Source organism: Pecten maximus, chromosome 10 (genome assembly GCF_902652985.1).
Source record: "Pecten maximus chromosome 10, xPecMax1.1, whole genome shotgun sequence".
NCBI lineage: Eukaryota > Metazoa > Mollusca > Bivalvia > Pectinida > Pectinidae > Pecten > Pecten maximus.
In genome coordinates, this window is record NC_047024.1 from 24,401,371 (window position 1) to 24,428,699 (window position 27,329).

The 27,329-nt window shown below is 35.7% G+C and overlaps 1 protein-coding gene across 3 annotated transcripts in view; it reads left to right on the forward strand.

Moving 5' to 3' along the window:
• The window catches only part of LOC117335681 (DNA damage-regulated autophagy modulator protein 1-like), a 100,267-nt gene that overhangs the window by 34,871 nt on the left and 38,067 nt on the right, over positions 1–27,329 (forward strand). For 2 of the 3 annotated variants that reach the window (XM_033895836.1, XM_033895838.1), the window contains exon 2: positions 878–1,055. In XM_033895836.1, coding sequence (XP_033751727.1) covers positions 964–1,055 — 92 coding nt within the window. In that variant the 5' untranslated portion in view covers positions 878–963. Of the gene's footprint in view, positions 1–548; positions 1,056–27,329 lie in introns of those variants that run through there. The other variant, XM_033895837.1, reaches the window with a different exon arrangement.

A 27,329-nucleotide genomic window follows, 5' to 3' on the forward strand; every position in this document is an offset into this window, starting at 1 on the left:
TACATTTGTTTTAATTTAAATTTTTTATAAAATCTCATACGAAATTAATATTTATTATGATCTTACATATCTGAAATTTATTACACGTTTTATATGCAAACGTGTTTATTTTTTTTAAATGCTACTTTGTGTATAAGTGGCGATATTAATGAATATAAATATACAAAAGTTATTGAAAATAATATGATTATTGAACTATTTCTTAACCAAAGAAAAAAAAAGAAATAGGCGAAAAAATGTATTATGTAAACGTAATTGTATATGAACAAAATATAATGAAAAATATGTTTTCCTGCCATCAAAACTCAGTTGATTATCTCATTTTAACTATCGTATTTTATTTAAAGAGATAAAAAAAAACGTTTTTGCGTTCTTGGCGGTGTACCGACAGTTTTTTGTCGTAAGTGTGTTTTGCCTGAGTATTTTGTGTTGCTTGCGATTCTAGATGCTACAAAAGATAACGTGCAGTACCAAGCAGCAGACTTTAACACATTTTTCTCTCGTAGACTACATTATCTTTGGTAGAACGATAGCTGGGAGATTCCGTACGCTGTAGAACCAAATAACATCTCTGTACTACAACATGCTATCCTCACACGGGATCTCATCATGACGTTGTAATCACACAAACCCTTTGCAGATGTCTTACAAACTGTTAACAGCAGAGAATGTATATGTTGTCTACTGCTAATCGTATACGGGGTTTTAATTAAACTTGCTATAACATATAATAGCTTGACAGTGTGACGGGCAGGCGACACACGCCGAGGACCGCCAATCGATCTACCGGGCCGTTCAACGCGTGGACTTCAAGCATATTGAGATATTGCAGGACATTCGTGTGTATTCTAAGAGTCTGTGTTTCTTGTCATTGCAGGTTCGACAGCGTCTCTGCTTATAAGGACATTTCCATGTTTCACGAGACCCTTGGACGTCAAAATCAAGGATAAACAAACCGACATAATGTGCTTAACGCTATATCAGTTACTTGGAAAAGTATTGTGGATTTTGCCAATATTCACGTTTTCATGGATATTTTCAACAGTTCTTCTAACGTGAGTATGGATTGCATGTTTTATTATACGACTTTTTTGGCTGTGTTTTATAAGTACATTTTTATCAATCACTCTACACAACACTGGGCGCTAGGGGTACTTACATCGTCACGATACCAGTTTTTATTGACAAAATCCTTTTTAATATAGATACATGCTCGATCAATTGAACATTGATTATGGCCGATTTATTACCCTGTGGTGGGATAGCCATTAACCGTTGGGGGTCGTAATTGGCCATTTCGTGCAGATCACAATTGTACAAACCTTTTTATGTCAGACTGACAGGAGGGATGTTATTCCCCGTCACAAAGCTGATAATCTGACAAATTGTATATGACATACATATAGGTAGATACGAGTCTATTCCACGGAGAGTATGATGTGTTCGTTCATTGACTGGTTCACTTCTGATTAGGGAGTATATCTGTATCTACAAACATTGGGATCACTTATGATTTATATGGATCATATACATGGTGGGTGGGTAACATGTTCAACTAACCAAGGAACTTGCTGATTTTGTTTCTTTTGTGCTTTATTCTGTAGAGAAACATTTCAAATAGGCAAGTCTATAACTAATAATATTATTTCTGCAGCGATATATATATAGTAAAGACAGGGTCTTCAAGTGAATTTACATCCGCTTTAGATATTTTCGGTTCATGTTTGGTAAACGCTCCACCATTTTATAAGCTATTACCATTGGTGTGTAATAGAAAAAATCCCTTTATTGAGAGCCCGACAGAGGAATTTCCAACCTGGGTGGGGTGGGGGTGTTATTCTTGATTGTCTTACTCAAGCCTCTGTCGAGGGTAAAACAATAAAAAAATATCACCAGGAGAGCTGGAGATTGCTCTGTCACATCCCCAAGGCAGGAGATGGTTATTTTTCTCTCATCATGTTTTTTTTTCTAATTTCTGCAGGGTCCAATATTGCTCAATATTTAAAATATTTCCAATGCAACACACTTTTGACGTGGCACGACGTCATTATATTCACGACATGACGTCATTTTAATGTCGCTGTGACGTGATAGTATTGTTACAAGCACGTGCTATCTGTTATACACTTGGAGATGATAGAGAGTCAAATCTATGAATAACAAGAGAATACACAATCACACACGTGAAGATTATTCAGGTCGTAACGGGCGTTTAATTGTTTACTTTATTCGTGCATACCCTATATTTTCCAAATTCAACTTTTCAGTTTGCTTATATTAGTAAGTTATAATTAGTATCATCTTAATACTAGACATATACATACACACATATATATTGAGTTTATTTCCATCCAGGCAACTGATACTGCAGCTACAAAGTGGTGATTTATTTCTACAACGAAAACAAAATCGGCCTTAATTACCCGTAGGCTCACTGCACTATGAATTCAATTGATTTTTAATCAAATACGGGAAACGAACTTTTCACATTCACACTGTACAACATGGACCGTTGGTGTTTAGTTTCTGTCGGGGTTTTGAGTTTTCAAATTATTTCTAGGTTCAAACTTTCGTGGTTAGCCCATGAAAAATAATCATGACAATGGTACAACATTACTGTTGTAAATTCATTTTCGTGGTTCCATAGCAACCACCGAAACAACGGAAGTTTATGCAGAAAGAACGCTTCATGTTATACAGTATGTTAAACTATATCAAAACGAGATGTTAATTATATCTCAGACTATTTCATACTAGCTACGCCATAGTCTCGGATAGATTATGATCGCTCATCTGTTCTACATATCATATATAGACAGCAGTCAGCCACAAATGAGCACCACACAGACAGGTTAGAAACAGTGATGATTTAGTGCATTAAATACAGCTATATAATGACTACCAGTTGTTCCGATCAGTTTTAATATAAGCTGTATTCATAAAGATTTTTATATACATGTACGATATAGGTGGCGTGAATGCGCCGCTTTTGTTTTGTTTGATGACTGAGTGCCTTCGAACACTCGATAGGGAAGAGTCGACATATGTGCTTGCAGTGCAAGGATACAGTTTCAATGTGGATTATTTATACAAGTATACAATTCACTATTGTCCACATTGCATTTTACACGTACGTCATTGCTATTTGATATTTACTGGTAACAATGTACAGGTATAAATGTACTAGAATCCGAGTGTTCGTCTGTAGAGCCCGGCGTTTGTCCGGAGAATCAATTCAGCATTTTTATGGTTGTAATGTAACGCCCTGTACTTTCATACATGGTAATTGATGACTGCTACGTGACACACGTGGCAAACGACTCAAAATAGGTACATGGAATTAGCAACAAGCCAACACGCAGGCTTACTTTAATGGTGTTGTGTTATTTAGATTTTGGTATGGATTTTCAATGCACAAGCTCGTCCATATGGCATCATCGCTTAATTAATAATTTGACTTGTAGGTAAAAAAGTAATAAAAAAATAAACATGGGAGATCCATCAACATGATCTAGAATATCTATCCTGTTGGAATCAGTCCATTTGCCTTGTCATTCAAAGTTGGGAATCTTTCTGAGAATCGGCGTGTCTGCAGAAATCCAAGGTTGTTTAGTAAGCGTCATCGCTCGCTACACTGTAAAGTGATGCCCCTATATCTATGATAGATGTTCTGCGCATCTTAAAATCTCATTATGGCAAAATTTTACCCGACGATCGATCTTCGACGATAACGCTGCAGTTATAACAATAACCTGTAAGAGCTAATACAAAGCTGAAGGAAAGTGTTTTTGTCCTGATGTAGCAATATGAAGCATGGAACACGACCAAGGTGTTTTAGTATCGTAAATGGTTAAGTATGTCATATCGACTGTAAACTTTCCTTCCTCCTCCTAGGCCCGAAAAGCCCTTTGTGTGTTTTTGTTTTTGTTTTGTGTTTGGTCGAGGCAGGCTCTACAATGATAGCCGATGCTTGGGAACCTGTTCATTTAAGATATTTTGCTAACGGTGTACTGCTTTTAAATACAATGTGTACGGTATATATAATGATATGCAGTTAAAATAACTTAACTTTATTTGTTTCTGTACATAACTATTTTCATTAAAAATGAATAATGAACGTGAAATCGATTTTAACGGTCTCTCTAATAATTGGATATCCAACTGTGTCTATTTCAAAATTACATGCTGCGGTTCATGGTGTAGTAATTGCCAGACAATACATTTTAAAGAACGCAAAATAAATTTCACTAGAATTATTAAATTTGATGACAGATTTGTTCTACGGTCTGTTCAATCGAGAAAAGTGACAAATTACATGATACGGAATACAGTGTTGTAATTTACGTCTTCTAGAAATTGAATAACTGGGAAGACTTTCGGATCAATATGCTGAACAGTCTCAGCTTCATCGATGCGAGGATATACAAAAGTGGTGGTGCACAGGTTGGAAGGTTATGTCGTTCACATTCAACAGTTTTGTTAGCCACCATTACATATGACGTCGTCTAGTATATTGTGCAGAATTTCGCGTGCTAGTAATACGTCACCGTGACTACCACACATGTACATATATAGTAGCATCAGTTTACAGTAATATGTTACCATATGTATAGTAAGTAGTGACGTCATCCTATTGCAACATGTCAACATGTCTATCGTACAATGGCGTCTTTCAGATGGCAACACGTATCCACGTCTTTCTGTACTGATTATGCTATTACGTCCATTTGCACTCTTCTAATCCTTCTTGCTATCAACAATACATATTGGTAAAACTTGTTAAAAACAAATTTCATGGGACCAGAGAAATTAATTCGTTGAATCTGTATTTGTTATAAGATTTTGATATAAATGATGTTCAGCCGGATTTTAACTCACTTTGTAAAAGGCAGAAATTCTTATTTGTCTCAGGATAGCTCTACTGCATGTACCAAAGTGATTTACAGTTGTATAAAATAAGGCCTGTCATCGAGTCATTTTTCTTAATCTGAAAATCATGAATCAAAATATGCTTGCATTTTGCGTATTTAGGATCCATATCTTAATCGTGTTTGTTCAACACAAGCATGACCATATTTTGACGTTGGTTCTAGGTAAGATTTACTTGAACATAAAATACAATGTAAGATAAATACAATCTGTGGATATTTACAATTTTAAATTCTTGTTCTTTGTAAAAAAGAAAAAAATGCATACGCCTTACCGTTATCGAAATCATGATCCGTTTATCATTATTTTTTTCTATTGACAATCACTGAAGTATTTTGTCATTGTGTGGTCGTCATATTTAATTTGATATGTCCGTCCTGATGTTGCTTACCGAGGAGGGAGTTAGGTTTCTTCACCCTCCATGCTGTATTCATTTACGCTGATAGGTATATCGACTGTTTTAACGCTATTATGGGCACGAGCTATAACTTCGATCCGCTTTTTTCCGATTCCACATGATTTCACATTGAGCTGTTCGTTTTCCAGAGCAAAGTGCCCGTATGACCAGGATATCCGACACAAAATCTATTAATGAAGCACTTTGGGGTATTTAACGCTTGGAGGATAGAAACTAGACATTTTACAGAAAAAAATCTCTTATTTACTGTGCTTTATCTGGTCCTTTCATTCCTAGTATACTATAGAAAATGAAATGAGCTTGTTCCAAAATAATCTAAAAACAGAAGACCCCAACGGAGTCGTTAGTGATTAAAAGTTCTTTGTGTCATTACGAACCCGGAACTAAAATTGCGTTATTTAAATTTGGTTATCAACATAAACAAGCCAACTGTCGTTAAATGAACGAAATTGAGCAAAAGTACGTTTTTGCAATCTAACTGATCTTTGTTTTGGAGATTGAGGAAAGATCCTAAATGCTGTTATCATTGATCAAAAGAAGCGACCGTTTTTTTGGCCTTCAAGCGTAATGGAGAATTTCTTGCAATTCAAATTCCACATGCATCTTCTACAGCCATTGTAAATCTTGGGATATTTTTTATCTCAATATGAGCTTGCTTGTCGCCACCTTGGCGTTGAGCGTTTACTTGAGTGTTCACTCATGAGATGCAATGTATGGGTTCTGTCTTTCAGATCAGGGGTGACATCTAATTGGCTGCCCAATTATACATATACTCATAAACGTTATAAAGAACATTATAATATTTTAAAAAACATTTTTACTATCTAAGAAAATAATAAATACTATACCATATACCTATATACCTATCTAACGTATATCTGTCCCTTTATTCAAATACACGTAAGTCTTATACATTTTATATCTTTACATTTCCTACCTTGTTAGTACAATCCTTTCACGATATTCTTTATTCCTATGTTAAGATTGTTTAAACGAACGTTATATTTGATTACAAATTGTGTGCGTTTTCAGCCTCATAATTATGCAATTTGTTGAATCATTGTCGACCTTTCTCATGACCTTGGTGTCCTGTCTGTCCAATTTTATTATTTGATTTAAGATTTGCTGACATTAACACCACCAGCTGGAAAACAAATTAACCCTGGTTCTTTAAATTGCAACATGTATTCGGCTTTAAACTTGGTATCGATTGCGTAACCCTTTGGTTCAAACAGCTAACTTGTGCGAGCTGATTACGCCGACGAAATAAATACAGTGCAATATTCATATACAGGGGATAGCATATCTATGTCATTCTCATCTAATGTTATGATATCTCACCTTATTTTGATAATCGTCTTGAAAACAGGCTAGTGTCCAATTAGGACGGATGTCAAGCATCCACCAAGAGCAGACCTAATATGGTATAGAGAACGCCAACAAATCATATAATGTTAAGGGGCTAAGCTCAAGAACATAAATCATATATCTGAACCAAGTATTTAACTTAATTTTGAATATTGCAACATCTTGATAGTGTTATATTATATTGATATATATTTCCCACAAACATGAAATAACTAATTTGTCCACTCATATACCGTTTAAAAATGTACATAAATATGTATACAATATGAGTATGACACTTTAGAGAGCTCCATATCGCCCAGTGTGTTTTTTTAAAACAGGATACCGTTAGTCTCCAATAAAGTTTCCATTAAATTCACCATAGATGGCGCATTTCAATTTTCAAAGTGAATCGATTCTAAATAAAATTAACAAAAACGTTTATGCAAGTGATATTGCTTAAATTGATGCATGGGCAATGTTTTTGACCTTGTAAGACAATTGGTTATTAAAACAGAGAAACATATTGTGTAGAAATATTGGAATGACGCTATATTACGTATAGCGATCGTAAATGCATTAAGATCACCGAGATGGCTGGTAAACAATGGTTGATCTATACCGGATCTATGGTATAAGTAGAGATGATGTGTATTGCCTTGCCAAATTATCTGTAGATGTTATGAACTATAGATACAATTTTTCTCAAGATAGTATATAAAAAAAGTCCCTTGAAACACTAAAATGGGAAAGAAGTAGTCAAATACTTTCAAATCTTGTTACATGGCAGTTTTCAGAGTTTCTCCGCGACCAAATTGTACATTCTTGGATCAAATGATTTTAGGAAATATGCTGACTTACACATTATACACGCTAGCTGTGTTGAGTTAATATCCTTTTAAATTACGCATGCGCGTGGTATAAATCTGAAAATATCTGCCAAGACTCATAGCCCTACGATCTATCTCTATTGATCTCGAGATCATAGGAGTTATATCCTAACAAGGCGGTAGAGCCCCGGATGAATATGTAGCACCAGTTTGTTGTCAGAATTTTTCCAAGTAAACATAGGATTTTTGTTCTCGAATATTTATGGATAGAGTCCACATTGTCAAATTTAAACGACGATATTGGGAAGAATAGATTTTACCGAAAGAATCGGCGAGATTTTCTTTTTCAGCAAGCCAACTACATATTTACATTTGACACCTGGGGATGTTTACCAACTGTCTGATTACACGATATAAAATAACCGGAGAGGGGCAAAGAATAGTAATTTAACGTGTCCGCTATTAGAGCCAAGGATAATTCAACATATCCACTCTGGTAGCTAGTGTAGACCGAATCCAATATAAGCTAACGCCTTGTTTTATATTCCAATTTTTATTGATATACTGTCATGTCTTCATGCGTTTCCTCTTGGTTGGATGTCTACAAAATCCTTAGCTTTTCAATTTGCCATGCGCTTTGAGAACGCACAGTTTATTTCTCCGAGAATTGAATTGCGTATCTATATATATTTGATTTTAGGTCAGTGCGTACTTTTTGGGGGACTCTTTATATCGTAATGCTGTTATTATTCTGTTTTGTTTTCGTGTCTACAATACACTGTTTCGATACTTTCCGACATATGAAAATGAGGCTGGACACAAGGCTTATCAATATCACCACCGTCATTCTCCCCGTGCACATAGCTGCATTAGATAGTCAAATTTGGTATGCTACTTCAATGTGTTACATGTCTTCGACAGTGAGAGATTATGGTCGATAGAAATCTAGAATATATTATTGTTTATTTTAAACAATACCAAATTTTATACTAAAAATCTTCTATTCGTATCTGTTTAATTTGAAGTGAAAGAAAAACCATTTGTACCAAAAAGAAATTTTATCCTTTAATATTTGGCACCTGTGTTTTGCTCTATAGGTTGCTGTTTTGCCACTTATCTGTGTTGATTTGATATTTCTATACCGTATGTATGTGCTATTTGATGCAATTTTGGCAAGTAATGCATACTTTGAGCATGGAAAATATATAAGTCAGACGAACAAATTTACAAATCAAGCGTAAATCTGCCTTGATTTCACCTCAACTGTAGGTAAAAAAACTATCAATTCACGACTTTGATGTAGCAATAACGGACATCGTTGTATCGTGCTTCCCTAAGCATTGACCAGGGGTCATAGTCTAAAAGCTCCAACATCCGAATAGCAGATTTATGCAAAATGTAGGCGTCGTTGTTTTCGGTGCAAACTTTAAAAGTCTAGTTTATTCAAATGTTGTCAAGGATGTTAACGCTCAACTGCACCTAAGGCGCATTTAGTTTTATAAGCGTTAATTGGATGTTTGGATGAATTTCACCAACAACCTTGAAGTCAACAGTATCGCTGCAAGAAGTGAATTATTCTTAATCATTGCCGACATTTTGATTGAAATAAACTATTCTCAGAACGACTGCACAGCCAAGTGTAATTATAACGCGGAGAAAAGTCGCTTGCCAATCCTCTGATATTTTTAAATAGGATATGGTCGATCAGAACAGTCTGGGGTAGCCCTCCAGATCCTGTGCAGTATATCCCCAGTTTAATACAAGCGCATTGCAATAAAAAAAATATTGTGAATAAATGGCTCTAATTATGCAATTCACTTGGCATTGGCTGTTACGTTACATTATATGAGATTCCTTAAGTAACTGGGAAAATTGAATCTTATCTGGAAATGAAAAGAAACAAAAAGTACAATCTTAGTTACATTCGATCCTACTGAAGTAATGATTAAAGAAGTACTGGCTTTGACTTCTATACAATATATCTCGCTTGTTGATTGGCTTGCGGTTCAGCCTCTTCCCAACAAACATGGTCATATGAGGTAATGTGTTTACAAGAATACCAACAGAGAAGAAAACAAAGATTGAGAAAGAAATCATAATATAGTTTACATTTTATTTCCTGTGCTTACTGGCTCTTTCCTTTTATGACCTTAACCGCTGAGAGAAGACGATAGACATACAGGCTTAATTCGTCTAACGAACACTATCCATTATGTTCAGAAAAAAAGTTGGCTTTTTGTTTTAAAATTTTCACTGTTTTGGAAATATCAACAACATGAGGTATTGCAAACAGCAAATTGGATCCGACATTTTTCGATCAATGGATTATGCCTATTCGAATAAAATGGTTGAAGTGTGTGGTCACTTGGGGTTCGAAAGGATTGTCTACATCATATCAGTGCCGTCTGTGTCCTTATATCCGGTTTGTGCCACCACAAGGGTCATTCAGAATCTGACATTTGACACATAAATAAACACTTCGTCAAGAATGAAACGAGTTGAATTGGATTGTAGGGTTACCGTCTATTGTTTCAGTGATGTATCGTCGACAGAATAATCGGATCTAACAAATTGTATCTCCTGTAGTATCCTACATAAGTGCGTGTCTTTTAATTGACTTGAATAGGAAATCGGTGGCGAGGCTGTCAGCTGCTTTTGTTTCTCTTCCGGATGTCTTACATGAAATGGTTGCATGACGAATCCTCTCGTCTCGGTAACGACATTCCACACAGTTGTCTCCTTCTTGAGTGAGATGTATGTCTTTGGGCGATATTGGCACTTTTGTCTTGTCTTGTTGGCGTCGGTAAAATTATTCGAGAACACCAATTTATTGACAAACAATCAAAGGAAATGGACACATTTCATCTCATGGAATATGGCCGTCAAATTTGATGCATAATTAAATGACTTGTAAAATTATCACGCAAACATAAAATGGTGAATGTATTAAGCAATTTTGAAGTGTCAGCACAACAAAACTACATATCCTTTAATGTAAACATGGCATAACACCCGGTTACCCATACCTATAATGCGATAACAGGACTTCACAGTAGAACTAATGATACCACGTGGGGGATTCGAACACACGGAGACAGGAAGTCGGGAGGAAATGCGAATTCTACTCAGGTGCAAACAGTGCAGGCTAGTTAGGTCGTCAGGTTTAAGTTTAAAGGCGGACACATTCTAAGGGGAAAGGAAATGATCGAGATCGACACAGACTAAAGGGAAAGGAAATGATCGAGGTCGTCATTAGAGAGACAGCCAAGGCCAAACCCGACTGTGATGAGGGATGAGGAACATCATTTGTTACCTAATTATATAGAAAGAAGAAGCATACTTTGAAAAAAACAGACCGGAAATCGATTTCTTCACATGATCAATTCTTTTTAATGGAGCTTATACCATGCAAGTTATACATCGAAAATGAATCGGTTGTGTTTTCGTAGGAGTCACACCATCACAATATAAGAAACTATCGCTCGTTCGACTGTTTATTTTTCTTAAAATTATGTTCATTACATCGAAAGCATACGTAAAACTAGTTGAAAATATAATTGGATTGACAAAACAGGACACAGACAAAACTAATTGCACGGCAACACATTTTATAGGGAACTTACTTCCGGATTTTTTTCTCTGAAAATATCTTAACTGCTTAATGTTCCTCGAAATATCTCGCATCAAATGTATTATTTAAATAACAATTACATACATGCCAGTAGGAAATGTGGACACCTATAATGTTCGTTCTGGGCAAAAATTAAATCTGCACAACACTAGGTAAACAACTGTTAACACATTAATATTTAATTGCAGAAATAACGGTAAGATTTTTACATATATTAAAAAAAATACAGCAAATTGTATGGTTAACTAAATGTACCTAATGGGCGAATGAGTGATTCTCTCAGCCAATGTTTGTTTATTTTTGTGAAATATTGATTCTTCAAAAACTGTCCCACAATCTATATATTTGCGTTAGTTTCCTTCACTTATCCAGTTCCAAATAATTACCGCTCCCTAACAAAGAGAAACTGTTCTTTCATGTACAAAATGTACATCATTCGTAAACGTTGTGTCAAATCTTGATTGTCTCGTATTCAGTACATTTCGTCTCGTTTCCAGTAAAGTTCCTGGCAAACCAATAGTGCATAATAACTCGATGCGTCCACAACTACCCCATGGTTATACCCTCAATTTATTACTTAGTTGTTTTCGTTAAGCTACAATTTGTATTTGTATGATTGAAGTCCCGTTGTCCTCGTCTGCGGGCAGTCCTCGATTAGGTTGTGGACCGGACATATTATTGTATGATACCAATCTGAGATCGGAGTGCAAACATACTATATATGTAGATGCTGCCTACTTTATTTCCCTCTGTTGTTTTATATTAGTTCGGCCTTAATTTAGGTTTTATTATCTCCGGAACAGCAACTACAACATATCCAATAATCAATAAAACACAGAAATTCTTTGGCATTTCTGTGTCACTTTGGGGGCAAATTGTGAAGGAAAGTTTCATTAGTGAGTTGCCCATTCTAGGAATTTCGCATTAATTTTGTGAGATGGTATGTTATGTATCAAAAGTAGGTCACTTTGACTTACATTTTGACCACTGACCTACATCATGCTCTATGCTCTCCAACACGACTAATCACTGGAATAGCTACACCTGCTTGAGACGGTGTGTCATGAATCAAAAGTAGGTCAAACTGACCTACATTTTTACCTTTGACTTTCATGAAAGAAAATGATTATCCGAGCTCAATCTTCAAGATTACTTGTCACTGAAACTTCATACTTCATAATTGTTTACGCTTTTATCATGTTTTGTTGGAATGTAGTTCATTTTTAGTATATAAAGTGTTTTGAAAAAAGCCTTCAAGGCTATATTTTTATTAAATGATGCAATGAAATACAGCGTTAACATAAATTCTGAAAGATGTTGTCTACATGCATCGTGTAAGCGTTTTATAAATGTTCTACTTATTGATCAAAATAATCAGCTACGGCTCTTTGTCCTTTTCATAACCTTTTGTTAACCGTCATGGCCAATTAATCACCATTATTTTAAGATGCACAATTAAAGAGCTTGATGATTTTATATAAAGCGGTATTGGACTGTAGCAATCATTATCGCATTCAATGGCAATTTTGTGTCGCACCATTTTTTTTTTTTTTTTTTTTTTTTTGTATTTGTCTGACATATTAGATGCACAAAACTGTTCGGAAAGAAACATTATTCATATTGTCGGGAATTTTCTATTAACTAGATATATATTCTGAATATCGATTGGTGATGCAGACATAATGCTTCACCTATCCGTATATGATTATAAAAATAGCTGTCTTGATATAAATAATATCTTATTTTGATAATTAAATTATCAGATTTGATATTATATTCATATATATGATATTCATATTCGACGTGCAGGACCGGAGCTAACTACGCCTGCTGTATTTCACTGACGTAAGAGGCGACTAATTATGTGACTCTTTACAGGATCGGTGATGATTTCTGTAATGTCTTCTGTTTTGAGACATTGAACATACTTAAATAAATCTAATGTCCTAATTCCAACATTTTGGATCTCGGTTTTACTTTGCTTTCGTCGATGCTGTGTTACGTTCTTTCCGTGTGTGTCGACTATTGTACCCTGTTGATACTGCTGTAGATTCTATAAAATGTTGACGCTGTGGATAATCTTGATGTTGAGTTTCTTTTGTTGTACAATCCTTAATCTTGTGCTTTGACGTGAGGTATGGATTCTGTCTCCATATATTATCAGTCCTTATTGCAAAACGTGGAACAATTGGATTTTGTCTTTCTGTATTCTATGTCTCTTAGCGTACATAACGATGACCTCCGAATCAGGACAACCTTATAAAATTTGATAGCAATACGGGATGGCAGGGATTCGTTAAAATTTCGTGCTTACAACACTATCTATAATGCGCGATGCCAAGTCTTTGTTGTAGTGAGAGAAAACTCACAAACGCTAGACCGAATAGCTTTCTGATATTGATGAAACAAGGTTTAGACTTTTGTGGTGCAACAACAATATAATGAAATATAATCAGTATAAGACCATACCGCTCTAATTGAATAGATTTAATATTTAATAAAAGATTATAGCATTTGCTGCAATCCTTAAAATGTATTACTGGTTATGCATACTATATCGATCAGAGCTAGACGAAGAAACTAAGGCGATGCAACGTGCTTTAATAGCAGCTTTCAGAATTATGCAGCCATACGAGAAGCCCATCGGTGTTGAAGCACACTGTATTCGGAAGTATATGTTATGGAAGCCCTGATAATTACAATAAAAATTTCATACTGAGTGTTCACATTTCAGGAATGCCGGTGTACTTAATTGAAGTTTCAAAAGAAAATGTTTTGAAATTAACCCCCAAATATAGCGCCCTTATTCCTTAATATTGCTATTGCTTTTGTCCCCGCATACGGTATAGTGCTTTAATTTCGATTACCTAATTCCTAAATAATAGAGTTCAGAGTTTGTCCTTTTAAGTTCGCTCTGGTGTAATTGGCATGCAAACACACGTGCTTTAAGAAGATTTGATATACTCCCAATATCTTTAAATCAAGGACACACATTACTCGTGTACATCAGGCGCTTACTTCGATCTTATCATATTACGTAACCAAAAGGAGAAGCTTACCACTAAGCTGTATGATAAGGATGATGATTTTAATTTCCTTATTGTGAATATTCCATTTCTACATAGTAGTATCAAAGCTTCCCGAACCTTCATTTTTTTTATAATTCTTATTGATTATTTATTAAAGGGTAAAACATTTAAATCTCAAGGATTTGAAGGATGCATGCAGACGAAATATTTTCTTATAATGTTCATCGTGAAATTTTCAGAAATATTCAATTTCTACGTTAATTATTATCTAATATTTCCTTGGTTGCATTTCACCTAGATTTATGTGACGGTTGTTGTCTGTGACGCAGAAGACGCAATACCTTCCGGACCGGAACTTACGGGTTTATTCCCCTATTTACAGTGATGATATCGTAGACAAATTGACATTTTTGATTGTTTAAAATATAATCTATCAGGGTTTGATAACTACAATTAGAAGTTACGTAACATCATTGTTGCAGACTAACCCAGACGGGTTTCCGTTAGATGGTGAGAAAAAGTCGTCAGCAATGTTTCAAACAACGCGATCAGAAGTGGCTCTAACCTATTTAAAAGAAAACGGTATATTTACAGTTCCCTGGAGGTCTTTGATATTAGACGGAGATCCGTTGGCGTCAAATAAACAGATTTTGTCAAAGAGAAATGTCACAAAAACTCAAATTCATGACAGGTTTAATATGATTGAAACGTTTGAAGTCGCATAGCTCGGAGGTGCCATAGCATCGTAGTGTTGTGCTCTCCGCGTTTTTTAAAAATCATTTTGTCTTCAAATGGTATGATTTTAACAATTCCGTAACTGTGGTTTGGGATTCCTACTTTAATCAATATCACGATTTCATTATAAATACCAGTGATATATATTTTCTCTCACTGGAAAATACCTTGCAATAATGCCTTAAAAGGAAAAAAACACCTGAGGTCCAACTTTAAATAAGCAAAGACCCCGTCCTGCAGACAAATAACTCTACTCTGAGTGAAGATTCGTAAGATGAGATTGTTTAGTATTTTATCCTTTTTTTCTTTGTAATGTTTCCTTTGAAACTGTCTCACTTCGACTTTAAGCTAAGAGTTTAAATTATTTTGTCCGTTTGTTAATATTTCCCCTTGCTTTGTTGAGGTTGATAAGAATCAGTTTCATTAGAATATCTTCATTCCCTGTTTTGCAAAAATATAAATAAGCGGTCAAAAACAAGAACAACTTATAACAGAAGTTAACATGTCAGCTGATCTGCTTGTTTGTTGCTTTGTTATGACATGTCAGTGTGTCAACACTTTAAAGCGTGGTGGTATCATCCCGCTCCTCCCTCTTTATATAACTACAGCTATAGTTAGGTTTCATACAACCACAGCTGTTTGTGGACGTGGACCAAAACAAACAAGCAGCATATCTGCAGGTTCTGGAAAAGAATGTGTTTCCTTCAAAGGTCATATTCTTAGGGATCAATAAAAAAAAGCCATATACCGAATGCATCAATTATAAGAGTTTGGCTACTTAATACTGCTTCCTAGGTCTCTCCTGGTATATCTGCCGCTTTCAAATATTCGATTAGGTTGTTGTTTGTGACCTGGTTATAATGATGAGGTGATAAGTGCACATAGGGTATTACATCTAGGCAACCTTTCTATGCATAATGCTGCATATACATAGCATAACTGTTACCGAGACTGATAAGGATGCCACATACAGCAATGTTCATGACATCCAATACGGAAATTTGGCGCTATTCTTTATTATTCTGTCACGAATTTTTGATATCCCATTAAAGACTTAATGGGTTTTGTATGATCAGCTTCTAATATCGAGGTGTTATCGCACCTCCGCCGGTGAAGAGTTCTATCAGGATTACGGGATGTGAATCGTCCCTTGGGGACATTTAGATGAATGACGTATTGACTAGGATAGTCATGTAACTTTAGAATTTCTATCGTATTATCTGTAGATCATGCCGACATCGTCTTACATATATGGTATTATATACCTTATATAGATAAAATATTCCCCGGGGAAGATCTGCGATACTAAAATCAAATAAATCAAACTACCCATTTAACAAAAATGCCATAAACATATTGGAAACCTCAATTATGCCTGGAGATGATAAATGAGCACAGTGGCAGTGAATTTTATTTTTATTTCATGAGTTTCATAAATCACCCAAATACACAAAATATATATAAAAAAATAATAATAATTTAAAAAAAGCAAACAAAGAAAGAAAGAAATCATAATGAAATGACATTAATGGTTTAAATGAAGTCAACAATATTATCAAAAATTAGAGAAAATGAGACTTCAAATCAACCACTTCATCTCTGACCTTAACTGATCTTGTAAATGTCCTTAACCTTAATCACTCGGCCACCTCGGCCTCAAAAATGCAATAAAAACAATATCGATATGAAAAGACCAGACCAGCTGCTTTGGCAGCAAGATGAAGGATATCTACATGTTCTATAAGCAACCTCAAGGACCGAGTATTACCATCGGCAGTCAGGTCATTTCAACACATTTAGGTCATTTCTTTTATGGACTGCAGTGCTTTACAATATCATATTTCCATTCCATGTAAATGATATGCTGTAGTTGGTATACTCTCTCTGAATAGCAAACTTTGTTATGATTCAGTGTGTAATTTTGGCCTATGCACTACCTTTTGGACACATCATTTCGCCTGTAAATCTTAAGTAAATTTATAGGTTTTCTTATTGTAAATTGTGTATAAATGATTGATTTCTCTTAACCTATAATACTAGCTCACCAAAACACGTGTGTTGTCCATCAACCTGATAAACTGACGGCAATCACACCGTGTTGTCCATATTGATTACAACAAATCTAGTTTATAGTGTTTGGTTTTAACGTTAAATTAACACATCACCATCATAGTCGTCACCCTAGCCCAAACCACGGTGTTATGTTCTTTTTGTACCGATCTCATTACGTTTTCTTCCCGATACGTTAATCGGTTTTGCTCGCCTGATATCGCTGTAATATCGTTCAATGACGGACTTTGCCAAGCACAAAATACATTAATGATCAGTGTCTTGAGAGAGATTTTTTACGGTATTGAAAAGCCGTCGGATAAGCTATATTAAGATAGAATATATCTACGTCACACGTTACTTATTACTTTATCCGCATGTATTTGGATAACACGTCATCAATCGAGATTGATCACCGATAAAATGTCCGGATCAATACTTGATGTGACGTAGGTAAAACCAGCAATGTACATAGAAGCCATTGAAATACTTGTTTAATTTACATTGATATATGCACAAATCTAAATCTCTGCGTACAGTAAGCGGGATGAGAAAAGTAATTAAATCCATTGCTAGGACCAATAGTATACTCTATTAAGCCCAGAATTAGAAAGTGGTATCGTACCTTTAGAAACAGCCACAAAGAAGAGGTAGTCCTTGTCCGCATCATGACAGGAAAACATCTCTGAACATTGGCAATAGTCGGGCATGACTTTGCTATATTAACGAAGTAAATAAACATATTAGTAAGCAACTAGGTAACACACATCCTCGCTATTTGTAACACATAGCCTTGCTATTTTTAACACACATAACCTCGCTATTTGTAACACATCTTCGCTATTTGTAACACACATAACCTCGCTATTTGTAACACATCTTCGCTATTTGTAACACACATAACCTCGCTATTTGTAACACACATCCTCGCTATTTGTAACACACATCCTCGCTATTTGTAACACGAAGCCTCGCTAATTTTTACACATAGCCTTGCCATTTGTAATATATCCTCGCTATAGTTGCGTTGGATTCATTACAAACCGGCGATGTCGTACAAGAAGACCGCCTCACATTGAAAAAATACCGAATAATGAAGAAGATTGGTACCCTTGTCACGGTAAATTGAAGGGAAAAAATTATTGGGCTTACTTGAACTGCAGCAAACAGAATTTTGACAAAAACCATTCACTCTTGAATTTTTAGGAATTAATGAAAAAAGGGGTTAAATAGTCACTTATTATTCCTGGAAATAATCCTATTCGGTATATATGTAGTTTATGTAATCGCGGAATTCTCCTTACTTACTTAAATAAGGCCAATTGTATACGTATGTTTTATATTGTGAGAGTATGCTAACATAAACCTTTGATTGCTTGGGGGTGGTGGGGGGTTGGGGAGGGGGTTGGGGGTGGGGGATGCATTTGGGTCACCCAAAACGGATTAAGGTGCCCTCCGTATGATATAAAGAGATGTTAGGACACATTGTATGAAGTAATGTGAAATCTTAAGGTATTTATCGACGATTAGTCTCTCCATTATCGCCAGTTATTCTTTCTTATCGTTTACGCAAGTTCCTTCATCAGTAGCAATTTCCTCAGTTTTTATCCCATCCTTCGTAAGAGGTTAGGTAAGTAGGCCTAATGTGTTATACAGTGCAGGTATGCCAGCCGTTGCGCGACTCCGCTTCAAGTATTAATATGATGTTCTTACATTAAATCATAGGTGTTCAGATACTAAACAGTGGGGCTTCTCTAATCCAGACAATCACATTCCTTACCTAACGAATGGTTTAGAGTTGTCCTGAATGTGATTAAATACCTCGGTATCATCTTCATTGTATGGTATTATGACATACATCAACAAGAAGCAAATGATTCTCCCATTGCCAAATATACCATATAATAATAAGTTCTCTACCATGGATCTTTCTCCTGACCTTTATGCCCGTAAACCGCTTGACAAGTATTTAGTTTCGCAGTGCCCGTGTATTGTCTTCTAAATCACGACAACGTTCGACTACGGCTGACATATACACTTCTGACGCCATAAACAAACAAGGTCAAAGCAATTATAGCTCTCATTGTTTTCAGATAGACACAAACGAACGTCTTTGCAAACATCTGCAAATATAAATTGATGAGTTTTACCTTTGGGCGTACACCAAAATGAATTGGATAAACTAATTAGGCCGAGAATGCTGATTCTTAGACGAATTATTTGTCGCCGAATGTGTTGTTCCGTTATTTGCATCCTGAAGGCCAACTGGCATTTACAACTCCATTGCACACACCTTTTAGTGTGTATAATGGTATATTTCTCTCGTCTTTAAGTTTCAAATTGGATTTCGAATGGCGTTGTTATTATATCAGCTATTTTCTGTGGGTCGTGTTAAAGTATTTTGCGTTTTTATCTTCTTATTGTCTGACAGACTGGGTTTGAAACATGATTGGAGAAACATTTTCTAGAACAAGTTTTGACGACAGATGTCTTAGCCGTGAATGTAGGGCAGTGACTAATGTTGTCCGTCTAGTTTGAGATCAAGACACTGAAAGGCATGTCTATTGTAGTTTCGATAACTGAATCGTACCATGAAGGTCGACGATAACCACTTATCACCGGATATTAAACATTTTGATTGACGGACTTCAGGTTTGGTCGAAACGCATATGAACACCCTGAATTAAATGTAACCGTTTGGTGTCGCTAAGATTTTGGTTTAGACATAAATCATATCACAACTCAACATAAATACATTTGATTCAATGAATTAAAAGACTTACTTTTTACAAAACTCATGTGTTTTATTTTTTGAGCAGAGCATCCCGATAAAATGCCAGTTGTACAGCACATGACTATGTCTATGGCTAACCAAGCCTTTGAATACTCTGGTCCAATCATTTCCTCTTTAACTAGACTATACTGGTTCTGGCCAAGGCATGTTCAAGTGTTTACGTCATTCAACTAGGCCACTTCCTCTCCTGGTTTATGAACTACCAGAAATGTTATCCTATTGATTGCGTGAGCATCACTGTCTAACGTCGTCTCAATAAATAAAGGTCATTTAAGGACGAAACCTACTTAAATAAGGCCAATTTTATAGTCATTTTATAGTGCTATATCTCTGAAATTCCATACCGTAGAAACACTGGCATCATGTCCCTTGGTCCATTATACTGACAACATAACGGTCTAGGTGATGCGGGCACATCCGGAATCTTGTAAAAGTGTACCATTGCATGCATCAAAACAAAGCATGAATAAGATGTTATGGGTTCTTTTGAATCTCAGGGTTACTCAAAGTGCAATATATCATTAGCGATATTCATAAGCAAAGAAATATCTGCTTCCGCAGTGAAAATCTCGTTAGGTACAGTGGCTGGTGGAAAACGGATACTATTTAGGGGTGCTTAATTAGGCGGCATTGACCTTCACGATCCCTCCTCGTGGTACGATATATCAATGGTTCACTGCCTTCTATCAATGATCCCCACATCTTTGAAAACACTGTCATTGATTTTCCTGTCTTTCCCAATTCCGGTAAAATCAAATCGGGGGTCATGGACTTTGCCTTACAAATAGCCAGACAATATCCGCGGTTTGCTGCACGAGGCTTTAGACTACGGACCAAGATATACCAAGCGTGATGGATTAAGAAAACATATCAGGTTCATAGACAATTAATACAGGGACAGGAGTATAGCTTAGTTCTCCTGCATGTAAGGGAAGGGGAGAAGTAAGCTGGATGTTAAGATAAATTACTAATTTATTTCCTAGCCACTTTTGCAAATATATTGATATATTAAGCCGTGACAGACCTTGTTAACTGTGCTTCTTTTTTTCTTCTTCTTCTTTCTTTTGTTTTTTCGAGCTGGCATGCTTTTCCGTGAATGTGTGTACAGTATTTATTATGTAGGGTGGGCTTGGTCCGGATGTGTCGTATACCACTCTGTCATTTCACACATTATCCTGTAGATTTGGTGACAGGTTTATGCACTAATCTTCATCAAACTTGGTTTGATAGTTCCCCCTCATGATATTGGAACTTCTTGCCCACTAGAACCGAAAAAAACAACATTCAAATCTCGTTTTTATATACGTTTGACAATTGTTTGTTTTTTGGTTGATCGCAAATCATTTTATTTTGTCTATGTGCCTTTGGGATTCAAAGTAGAACATATGTGTGTCGTTCCCTTTTTGTTTCCAGGAAACGTTCCGTGAGTTGCAATAACCGTACTTTTTAGAAAGCCACCAATATTTAAATGTCTGGGTATGTGTTCAGGTAATAGCAATAGGCGCATTCATTACTGTCATTATTCTATTTATTTATTATTTATTGATCTTCAATATGTAATTTTATTTATTTATTTATATTGTTATCCCCCCCCCCCCCCCCCCCCCCTTTGTATTTGATTTTGTTATTTTTGATTATTTATAAATCCTTGGTTAATATGTGGTGTCTGCAGCTTTCTCTAAAGGCAAATAATACGAACTGTCTCGATAGCAGTGTACGGTCATCCATCTCAACAAATGCGTTCACTGCAGTACTGCTTTTTAGATGCTGAAACAACAGGCATGTCTGGCCGCGTTTCCTTTTACCTATCAATTTAAACATCTTCAAATTTGAAGACCTACCTACATAATCAAGATTATTCCCATGCGTTCTATTTTGTAGCCATAGAAGAGACCGATTCAGATTTGCTCTGTGCATTGCAAGTCGTCTTTATCTTATCAGGTCTGTTCTGTCTGACCTTTTTTTCTATCCTTCACGTTCTTCTACAATGGCATTCAGTTCAAAATTTAATCTTTTTATTAGAACATGTAGTTTTCAGTATTTTGGTATCTTGGTATCGAGTAGGCAATTACAGGAACAATTGTGATCATTTTGGTATTGCTTTTAGAACTTTAAAAATCTGCAAAATTAATTGAAGTGATGGGTCAGTGCATGGTTCTGCTTACTAGCGGTGACATGTGCGTTTTTGTAACTTTGCATTGGTTGAAGTATTTAAAAAAGAACAATGGCGGACAGTTCCTCTTTCTTAATTAGGGAAAATGCTTATTTTGATAAATAAAAAAAAAACCGAAGCCTGATAATATTAAATGACAGAGAATAATAGGGCAACTGTAAAAAAACGTGTATAGTGCTATCACTTTGAAATGCCACACCTGGACGCATCAAATTTTAAACATGGATTGCGTCTTTTGACACAAGATAGATATCATGACAGTATTATATAACCATAAGATATATTGCTCTCGGGTTCTGCATGGGGATTTAATTTCATAAAAACAGAATCTACATTTTCAATCTCAATCACAGCATAATTTCTGAGGCTGGTAAGATTAAGCGATTATTTTACAATATAAAATGTCTAGGAAACTTTTCTGAGAATGGTTCTCTTCATTGTTGCTGCAGATTAAAGCACTAACTTAAGAGTCTAATTCAACCAAGAGGAATTATGTATTATGAAATATGTGAGGAAAACTGAAACTTTGTATATTGCAGCAGTTAATTAAAACTATGCGCAATTTTGATTTATGTAGAAACTTTATATCAAAACATAGAGACTCGGTGTCTGGTGCTGTAGAATTAATATAGAAATGTATTGCAATTGCATTCGCAGATACGGTAAAGTAAAAATGAAATATTTGTTTGAAAAAAAAATCACAATTTAAAATGTTGTTTTAAATAGTATTATCACGCACAATATCCATAATAAATATTCTTGGAAATCTCTTAACTTTACTTTGTAACAACATTGACACTGTCTTTCCGCTGAGTTGAAGTTCGTCTCCGTAAGGAAGACTAGATTCTCTTCCTATGTTGTGGCATGTTAAATCCATTATCATTGAAGGTTACCGCTGGAGGGACGCACAGAATAGTATCGTTGTCATTCCAGTTTCAGTAAAATTAGACGGGAAATATGTCACGCAAAAGTACGTAGGGCATTGCATTGCAAAGAAATGGCTCCGTAAAGTGGTACTCAGATTGGTCATATCCTTGTACGCACCGTCCTAAAATGGCGAGACAGGACGTTATACAGCAACTTAAACCATTTCTTCTCCAGAAAGAAATATGAGATTGTTTAACATTGGAAATTTCTGAGATTAAGGCCATCAGTGTTTGCGAACAGAATGACTTTGACCAATATTCAATATCATATTTTCTTAAAGACACCAATGACTTCTTCTAATCTCTTAGAGCGCATATACTTATGAGTTTGTTCTAGTAGTTTCCTGGCACAAAGCCCTACAGCGTTTGAAAAGTGAAATGACTGTGCTCCTCAATCAAGGTCACTATAGTTAGTTATTCCTGGATTCCTTTCAATGTCAAAAGAATCAAATGCGCTCACCTTGATACAATTTCTGACATTAACTATGACGTGAGCAGGTAATAGTATTGCATAATATGCATACAATGTATTGGCCCATTGCTGTTACTTTGAAATGCCATTCTAGATTGTTGCTGTTGTAACAGGATCAGATAAATAAATAAATAAATAAATAAACAAAAAAATTCAAATTAATTTGAATCAATTAATTCATAGACCATCGACACCGTCACCATATTATTCAAACTGTTGCAAAGAAGTACATACATACAATGGGATACCATACCTTTATGACCAAAATATAATAACTATATAAAAGACGTCTCGCGTGATCATCGAAATGGAAGTTAGGAAAAGGGAAAAACTATGATAAATACTCCAGTTATTCGTATTTTTTATCCTCTTCCTTCATTAATTTTTTTTTATCTTTAAACTACCATTCCCTATTCCAAACTTAAGGACCGTGTTCACCCGATCTATTTATTCGTGTATATTCTGCATCTTTAGGTTTACATTTCCCCTAATTATATCGATTTTTAGCTTAATTATGGTTTCGTTATATACTCATATGTGTTAACATATTTAAGATTAATTTCAATAGTGCATCTCATTCAAATAATGACTTCTTTCTTTGACGAACATCATTATGCACAGGGGTAATATTTGAATACTAGCAGATAGCCAAGTCCGTGTATGTGATGTTAGCATATCGCTGCAATATCCCGGGGACATGTTCATTTTGCAAGTGAACGGATTGGTTGTCGTTGATCTAGATTTGACCGACCAGAAGATCTCTCACGACAAAAGGTATATTGAAGGAGATAGGGCGGAAAACAGGCTATGGCTATATATCAAGAGTGCGAAGTAAAATGAGATCGATATTCCACTAATAAGTTGTCGGCTAACCAAGTCACGAACAATGGCGGTTATTTGCGGCGAAAGGTACGTCTCAGTGTAATCATACAGATATATCTATATGGATGTACTCTATACTAGCGATACCTTATGTTTCAATGCCCTTCTTACCGTAATTAGTTTTCATTAACCAGCGAATTTTTATTGATCTGGATGGCGATTTTCTACCTGATAGCAAGCACATATCGATCATGTGCTTTTAGGACGTCGCGACAGTTTCCGCTTCCGGTGTCTGACTGACATCAAGAGCAAAGAATCCATGATTTGCTTTCTCGTTATCGATTATCGGGTAATTAAATGGATGCCCCTACGAAACGCAGTTTACGACCAAACCAGTAATTAAAATGTCTTCAAATAGTTCAAATCCATGCACTGTCGGTCTATGATTATCAGGCGTAATGTCAAGATGTCGATATTTAGAAATAATTTGACACATCCATCTGAAAACATCTCTCCATGTAATTAGAGTTGGATTTTTGACAACGTCCTGAAGTGATATTCTTGCTTGATTTAAATAATGCAGTGTGGCACCTTTCTATTTGATCAACCATTTAAGATGGTGTTCAAGTTGTTGGTGGCGTCATATTGATGAATTATTCAAATCACGTAACTAATCGTAAATTTGATATACACTTAACTGCAATGAAAGCTAAAACCAATGCATTTTGAAATATTTCTATTTAATGCTGTCATCTGTTCTAGCAGTGTCTAAACAGTTATTCAGTTAAAAAACAAACTTTTCGTTTCGTTTTGAAATAATGGTCAAAATAGAAATTAATTTGGGGATACTTGTAGATGAATGTGTTTTGATGACTACCATTACTTGTTCAAGATTGCTTAAGGTGGTAGAGTGGCACAGTTTTATCAAAACAGTCTTTCACCACAAGGTAATATGTTCTGGGGTCCCTTGTCCAACTATAACCTGGTATTACGCTGGGGTACCCACAGCAAAAGACCTTTTACAATTATTGCATTTTGTGGAGGTATACATGAGACTATATGGACCTGGTCAAGAGTTTGTTCATCGAGGCCGCAGGTCGAGGTGAACAAACTCCTGACCAGGTCCGTATAGTCTCATGTATACCTCCACGTATAGAACACAAAAGGCAATAACTGTTTTGTAATATGGACAACTAAAATGAATGAAAAAATCCAAAGGCTTGATCCAGTCCAAATCATGTTGACTAAAGTTATTAAAGTCGGCATTCTGACTGACCTTTAAAGCTTAAATATGGCCGAATTAGTCTTGTTGGGTGTTCAACAAGTCTTTTTTCTTCAAAATATCCTGTAATTCCTTTTCGTTTATTGTAGCGAAACGTTGTATCTCGTCTGCAATATTGTAAACAAAGTGATGCCGAACAATCGTTTGTTTCAAACATTCTGATTGGCCGTTGTCCAAAGTAACACGTTGCGTAATTGGAGGCAAAAATTGCCGACCTGTTCGTGCTATTTATAGTGTAATAGGGTAATATGAAGGTCTGTTTACCCGAAGGTATCATATTTCCTGGGGCTTGCCTGATGGAAATATGAGAGCTGAGGGTAAACAAACCTTCATGTCAAGGTGTTATCGACAGTTTCTTTTAGAAACTCTTGGAAACAGTTGGCGTGTACATTTGTTGATATTTCCGTCTTCTGAGCAATCTTGTTTTGTAGAATTGTATCTGCTTCTTCGACTGCGCAAAATCGTTTGTATTTCTGTTCGTCTGCCATTTGTAAACAACTGGAAGGGAGACAACTCCCCATGACAGAATGTGAGGGTCGGCTAATCACAGGAACTGTGATAAACATCAGGTATAATAACGTTATATGTCGCTCAACTAAAGTTACATATCATTAAAATAAAGAAAAATGTAATATTGAATTGAAATCGTTTAAAAACGTCCATATTACATAGCTTTGAGTGTAAGATTCAATTTAGCACGTAACTCGTATTTATAAGAACTTAGGTAAAACATATACTGGGATTGTACATCATTTTGACTGCGCTATTCAAAGAAAACGCTCGTTGCCAACTGCGGGCATACTAACGTATACGCAGTCAAAATGAGGTACTATTATTATATTTACATAAAACATGTCGTTTAAATACGAAGTACGAAAACAATAGGATTCGGGGTGTGTTGCGACGTTGGTAACTACGGCAGCCGTGGTTGCTAAGATAATATAGCTCCAGTGAATCTACGTAAAGACACCAGCTTGTTACCAAAATTAAAGACACAACTAAACTTTGTTCTTTAATACATTTTACGCTTTTAATTAATTGATATTATCCCAATCCACAATTTTCGTATCAGATAAACTATGGTTGCCAAGCACAGTGTGTATTGACACAGAGTAAGCAGTGATGTGTTCAAGTGTTCTCTAGGAACTGCACGCTTCACCTATTTGTTGTGAGCTTACTTCGTGGAGCAGTTAAATATGCTCCCATTTCCGCAATATTCAGTTTATTTTTGACAAAATACTCACTTGAGGTTACCTTTTTTTTGCACAGATAATCGGGTAACAGGTGAAAACGCTAAAATTACGTTGATAAGTCCTTTCAAAATGCGCCGTCTAGCTGACGTTCCAGTAACGTCACAGCTAGACGACGTCATAATTATGTTTCCGATTCCCGCGCTTATTAATCCACGGAGACTTTTTTCCACTGGGTATACGAAGAAGGGAGAGATGTAAATATGAAAATTTATTTCGACTCTTAAGGTATGATTTTTACAAACGTGCTACGTTACAAATTCATTGTGACGTCATCATATATTTTTGACGTCACAATGATATTATTACATGCCTTACGACACGTACAGCATGGTCGTATGATATGGTGGACTGGGACAGTTATGTGATGAAACTTGTTTCGCGATCGTTGCGAAACATATAAAGTTTATAGTTTGTTACCATCAGTCGTCAAAAGAGTCAGTGTATTGAACCTGTTAACCAGTCTTTTCAATAACCTAATGCGATAAGATCATGCTGTTTTGACCTACATGTAGCTAATAAAATCATACAAACGATCACAGTTGCTCAGAAATACCGGGGATACCAACGTATACACAAGAATGTAATTCGAACTCAAAAATAAAAATAAAAGATAAAGAACAAAAGAATGTTTTGCACAGA